The sequence below is a fragment of the Galeopterus variegatus genome, unplaced genomic scaffold (genome assembly GCF_000696425.1).
Source record: "Galeopterus variegatus unplaced genomic scaffold, G_variegatus-3.0.2 Scaffold1086, whole genome shotgun sequence".
NCBI lineage: Eukaryota > Metazoa > Chordata > Mammalia > Dermoptera > Cynocephalidae > Galeopterus > Galeopterus variegatus.
In genome coordinates, this window is record NW_007727197.1 from 388,922 (window position 1) to 395,548 (window position 6,627).

Consider the following 6,627-nt stretch of genomic DNA (forward strand, 5'->3'; position numbering starts at 1 on the left):
GTCCCATAGGCACCAGAAGTTTGTGGGTTGTAAGGTGGGGTCAGTTCCTGGTTTTTGCTTATTTTTATCTCCTGGTCTTCTTTTCTGGATTTGAGTACTCCCCGCCTCCCTCTGGCCATTGGAACAATGGCTTACTTTTCTCATATTCATCTTGCATAGAGTGGAGCCCCCACAGAATTGATTGGAGCCCTGCATGGTGCAGGGGAGAGGGAGGTGTTGAACAGAGCTGGGCTTGGGGGTTCCAGCCTCAACCTTGGACACTGGAGTCCTGCTGCATTGACTGGCGCTGCTGGACTTATCCCCACACGTGGTGATCTTCATTCCCCAGCCCTATTGCCTGTTCATCCATCAAACTATTTCCCATCTATCCCATCAAGGCAGGGTTCAAGTTCTTTCCCAAAGGGCCTCTGTACTCTCTTGCAAACTAGGGGTTGTGGCTGGGTACAACTTTAAGTTGTTCTATAAGTTGCAGAACCCAAACAATAAAACAGGTGGCACTCAGGTGTCAAGAGCAGACTTTTCTGCACTCCCAGCATTGGCCCCTTCCAGATCGTCCACCCAAGAAATCTCCAGGAAATTCTAGGAATCCTTGAAGCGTAACTTGAAAATGCTGTAAAGATTTCAGAAATAAAGGCAGATATTTGCATTTCAGGTTGACACCTCCTCAGGAGTCACCATTCTGCATGCCTTTGATGCTGGTCTTCAGCTTCTTTTGCCTCCACTGGCCCTTTTAGTGTGTAAATATGTGCAGAGGCCAGTCTCCTAGTGAATTGTAATCTGCTCTCTCCTGCTCCCTCCAGGCCTTTATCCACGTGGCCATCACAGTCATCTTTCTGCAATTCACATCTGCCTTTGTCATTCCTTCTAGGACTCCCCATCTGTCATAGAATGAAGGCCTTGGGCACTCAGCTGTTTCCTAATGGTTGTCTCCCTTCTCTACTACTCCCCAGAAAATACCGACTCATAGGACCTTCCACCGTCAGCACCTCCCACCTCCCAGTCACCAGGCACGTTCCTTCTCTTTAGCACTGATTCAGATTGAAGATCCTTGGTGAAACCTTCTGCCTCCCTTCTTCTGAGTGCTACCCTCACCCTAGGTGGTGTTATATGGCCCCCTCCTCTTTGCTCCAAGTTTGTTGTTCAGTTGTCACTTGTGCACCTGTCACCCAACGCTGTGAACTTGGATCTACTTATTTGTCTCTTCCACTTAAACTTTGAGAGCAGAGAGGTTTGGAGGAGGGGAGCATACTCACTTTCTGTCTGCAGCTCCCAATCCCCCAGCAGATGCCTGACACACAAAGGCACCCAACATTTGAATGAATGAATCATCAAGTTACCATAAATGCATTTGTCGAGATGTGAATGGCAGTTATTACATAAATCAGCTCCAAGTTAATAAAAACAGAAATCATTTCTCAAAGCCTTGTTGTTGTAAGACTTTTCAGTACTATGTCCATTTAAATGAGATCTCAGGTTTTAAAGGAAAGTTTTATTTGTGGAGGCAAGAGGAGCTTCCGCTGTGTGTGTGGCATTAGCTGTGGCGATAACCAGCTCCCATGTTCAGAGTTGATTGTACTGACAGTACGAGGGACGGGTGATAGTCATGGGAGGGGCGTGTACGTGTGAACGTGTGTGTGTATGACAAATGACTGGGTCTTTAATGAAGTGCTCACTTGAAAATTGTCTTTTTGCAGGTGATGTATCACCCATCAGTATGTCTCCCATCAGTCAATCTCAGTTTATTCCACTCGGGGAAATCCTTTGCTTGGCCATCTCAGCGATGAACTCAGCGAGAAAACCTGTCACCCAAGAAGCACTGATGGAGCATCTGACAACATGTTTCCCAGGTAATGAGAAAAGAACATAGCATTTTCCAAATGGATGTGCACTCTGGTTGCTCTTGGGCTTCAAGTGGACTGTTCTTCCACATTTAAACATAATAGGAAAAAATTCTTCACCAAGACTAACCAGAAACTTTTCTTACTTCTGTAATCAAGGGACCTGTGTTAGGTCAAAAATAACTGCTTCGGCTGAAATATTTTTTTAATTGGTACTGAGAGAAAGAAACTAAATCAGAATCCACAAAAAATCTGGTAAAAATACCAGGATTCCATTCAACTTTTGAAATCTAACCTTCTTTAAATACATGAACATGATGGTTCGGTGGACTAGTCAGAAACAACTAAAAATCGTAGCCCTACGGTGTTAAACTAGAAAAAGATTAGAGTCAAAAATAAACATATCTTGCAAGTGTATGTCATGGCTTGATGTGTTTTAAGAAACTAATATTTGATAAATTAGTTAAGGTTTTATTTTAAAAGAAAAAACTAAAATTAATTTTTGCTTTTCTCTTAAATATGATAAAAAGAAGGCAACAGCCCAGCTGCTGTATGAATGACATTTGATACTGCCAGTGCTAGAAGATGTTAGGAATGGTGATAAGCTGAAGAATGCACACCCCATCTCTGAGATTCAACCCACTACTCAGCTCCAGCACGTTGTCACCCCCTCCCACCAATGTTGAATTCTGCCACTACTGCCAAATCTAATTTTTCAAGAGAATCTGGAAATTCCGTTTTATGTGAAATCTCTAGATTTCCTTAAACTTTGGCAAGTATGTATGCATGTACTTTTAACATGTGCATGCCAGCAACACGCAGGTCAAGTAAAATACATTTAGAGCCACCAGTTTGCCAACTTGGTGTGGACTAAGCCTGTTCTTAGATCAAAATAGAGATTACATTAAGAACAAACACTTGATATATTTTTCATTTAACTTAAAAGAGACCTTAGTAAATACGAGTATAAGATGTTGACTGTATCAGTTAGCTTTTGCTGCAAAAACGCTGGCTAACAAATAAGCAGAACACATCAGGGGCATGAAACAATAAACATTTATTTAGCTCATGTGTCCATGGATTCCATAGGAGTCAGCTGGCCTGGCAGGGGCCTAGCAGGGTGGCTGTGCTCCACCTGTACCCCATCTTCTTTGGAAAAGAGGGCAAGCAGAGGACTGTTCTGATTACTGGCAGAGCCTCTTGCACAGGGACTCTTTACCCTGTGGTCCCACCACACTCACTAACATTGCATCAGCCAAAGCAAACCCAGCCAAGCCCAAAGTCAAGGTGTGGGAAAGTGCACCCACACCTGGGGAGAGGACAGAAGGACTAATTCTAAACTAAACGGTAATCTAATCTCCTATATTGGGTCTCCCACTTTTCCTTTTGCCCCAAAGAAACTTTATATTTCTCTCCTAGTGATTTTTTTTCCTCCTTTTTCAGTTTCCTAATTAATATGGTTTGATATTATGTGCAATGTTCAAATATTCTAACATGAATCCACTCTTTCATTATCTTAAATTATCTTAAATTTTGTGACATCTTATTATGTCTGAATATTCTTCACTATCTGATTGTGTCTTTTTGTTAACTTCCAGGCAAACCCTTTTCCTTTCACTAGCAAAATCTGCAGAATCCCAGGTGAGAGCTATCTGAGAGGGGACAGATGCTGTTTGCAAATACAATGCTCTTGTGAAGGAAGGCCTTTCTTTCAACTTTATACCTGGGTAGCCGCTCCTGACATCAAACATCCCAGCAGTTTTTAAAATCCTTATATTTTTATATAGTTTCATGAGAGATCACATAGCTTTTTTGAAATTGGTTACATGCCTCCCATTACTGGGCTATAAAATAAAGAATGGAAGGAACACAGTGCCAGCATGTAGTAGTAAGATGTTCGTCACTGCCAAGCAGCTGATAACAATATCACCAAGTGGGAACACTTTGTAGAGAAATCCATAGATCATTTGTACTTAAAAGGAAAAACTCCTTTGCTAGCTTTTATGGTAAGTGAATTGAAATTCCAAGCCCTTGGTTTTCAGATGGACTGAGAGTAGCTAACTAAACCTTTTTCATCTGTGTGACACTGATGACTTATTGGCCAGCCCCAGAAGTTTGCAAGGACATTGTAGAAGCCTGACTCTAGGGCAGGGGTTTACAAACCATGGCCTGCAGGCCTCATGTGGCCCACCACCTGTTTTGGTAAATAAAGTTTTATCGGAACACAGCCATGCCTATTTCTCTTTAGTTCCTTATACTACAGTGGCCAAGTTCAGTAGTTGCAACAGGCTTACAAGGCCTAAAATAATTACTGTCCAGCTCTTTACAGAAAACATTTGCCGACCCCTGATCTAGGACATGGTGGTAATTATTTAAAATTTTGTTCAGTGATAGCTCCAGATTTTAAGCTAGTATTTTATAAAAAGTGAGATTTTGTTTTCTGCCTGTCTTCCTTTTTCCCTTCTTATCTCTTTCCCTCCTTTCTTTTCTTTCCTTCCTTTGATTTTTTGCCTTTCTTTTGAGATCACTTAAGCTACAGCAGAACAAAATACTTTAGAAAACCTAAAATGCTTAAATTGTATTTTGAAAAATGTATGTTCAATGATAATGCTAAAACTCTGGAGTGATTTAAATATTGTATTTTTTTGTTTGTTTCTTAAAAGTAAGAGTATTTATTTCTTTTACATCTTTCTATTTGAAAATATAGTTTTGAAGTCTAAATACTAAAATATTCAAATTCTCACATTTGATGCTTATTTTATAAATAAAAATAATAGTCCAGAATTTGGCCTCTTTTTCTGTTTTGAACATCCATATTCTAAAGAGTTTAGTGAAAAGTCTTCTAGTAAAAATGCCTGCTAATATTGAAACTTAAAACTTTTTATCACCTTTCCATGTAGGTTGACTTTTTGAAAACCAACTCAACAACTTTTATATACCAATGTCTATTACAGAATCAAGAATATTTTCAAAAGGTTTAAAAAAAATAAATACTTGCTTATCAGATTTCTAAACAACTACTCATTCATTTATTCAGAATGAATGATTGTCTAAATTGGGCTAGTACTCATTAAGTTTTTACAGCTGGATCTTCCTGGGAGGAAGGCTAACCTACAGGGAAACAGAGGTAGACCTGTAAGGCTGGGTATGGGGTTGAAGTTGACTTGAGAGTCTGCTGGAGCATGTTGATATTACATGCACTGAGCTCAATTTCCAGTTCATCCCCTTACATCAGTTCTTACTGAATTCTCCCTTAGCCAGTGGTCCTCACAAACAAGAATAAGCTAAAGAAACCTTTTCAGTCTAAAATGCTCAACATATAGAACATGTATATATAGGCTCTCTGTTCTGACAGTTTGTCAGATTTGCAGTATGAAAGCAATATATAGGCCTAGGTAACACCACCTTGTCACGCAGTGTTTTTACATATCTCTTTTTGCTTTGGAAGATGGAAAGGTATGGGAAAGGAGAGAGGTCACGTGTCAGCCGTGTTAAGATGTCAATCTTATCTTTGTTCTTTAAGCCTCAATATCCAAATTTGTGATGAACTTTAGGAGTAGAGTCTGGAAGAGATGGAATATACAAACATTAAACAGCCATCACAACCATCTCTTTCAGGTCAAGCCTACAGATTCCTGGTGGAACCCTGGATTTCATAGACAACTGAAAATATCAGTCACTATACTAGGGGTTAATAATAAACTAGTAATAATAAATATCAGCAACTTCCAGTTAAATCTTTGAAAACTCACAGGTAGAAGTATGGAAAATGGATTGGACGAGGAGCAAAGAATGTTACTCCTTTGTTTTTTCAAGTTAAACATTTGATTCATATGCCTGAAAACCCAAGACATAAAAAGCTTAGATACAGATTCTCTTTGGAAACTTTCTTATCCCTTCATTTGAGAACAACCAAAGAACTTGTTCCTAATGGTAAGTAATGATGACCGCACTGTAGTTATGATTCTGTAAACGTAGTTTTATGAGTTTTCTAAGATCGTCATTTGGCTGGCCTACCCTCAGCAAATTCTATAATACAATTAAATTTTTGTTTTATAGTAATAGCTATTTTTATGATTTGTACCTCGGCCTTCCTTTATTAGCAGCCATGGAGAACTAGTAAATCATGAATTCTTATAAATGAAACTTAGAATATTCTGAAAAACTTTCTGTTACAGTGTTGACTAAAAATATGCTACCATTTAGGATATAGGGAGTTTTATTTTGTATTTATTTATTTGTTTTGTGGCTGTCTGGTGCGGGGATCCAAACCTTTGACCTTGGTATTATAACACTGCATTCTAACAACTGAGATCACGAAAAACTTTCTGTTACAGTGTTGACTAAAAATATGCTACCATTTAGGATATAGGGAGTTTTGTTTTGTATTTATTTATTTGTTTTGTGGCTGTCTGGTGCGGGGATCCAAACCTTTGACCTTGGTATTATAACACTGCATTCTAACAACTGAGATCATCGGCCAGCCAGATGTAGTCAGTTTTAATCCTGGGTTTGTTATCTTGCTTGCTGTGCTGCACGACGATAGTGAGCATCATTCCTGAGACTACAGTGTACATAGTGTGTCCTCATCTCAGCATTGTATTCTGTGTGAGTGGTGTCACCTGGAGTTATCCAGCTGAAGATCTTTTGTTAGTAGGATGTAGAAATTCTTTTAAGTTGCTTATCTTGTATGCAAGCAGTTTTGTTTTTTTTTTTTGTCTTTTTCCGTGTCCGGCAACGGGATCGCAACCCTCGGCGCCGCTCCCGCGCCTCGCTCAGCCAGTGAGCG

General features: G+C 39.6%; 1 protein-coding gene across 1 annotated transcript in view; it reads left to right on the top strand.

Moving 5' to 3' along the window:
- The window catches only part of STOX2 (storkhead box 2), a 92,972-nt gene that overhangs the window by 80,586 nt on the left and 5,759 nt on the right, over nt 1-6,627 (top strand). The window contains exon 2 of the mRNA XM_008574672.1: nt 1,695-1,847. Coding sequence (XP_008572894.1) covers nt 1,695-1,847 — 153 coding nt within the window. The remainder of the gene's footprint in view (nt 1-1,694; nt 1,848-6,627) is intronic.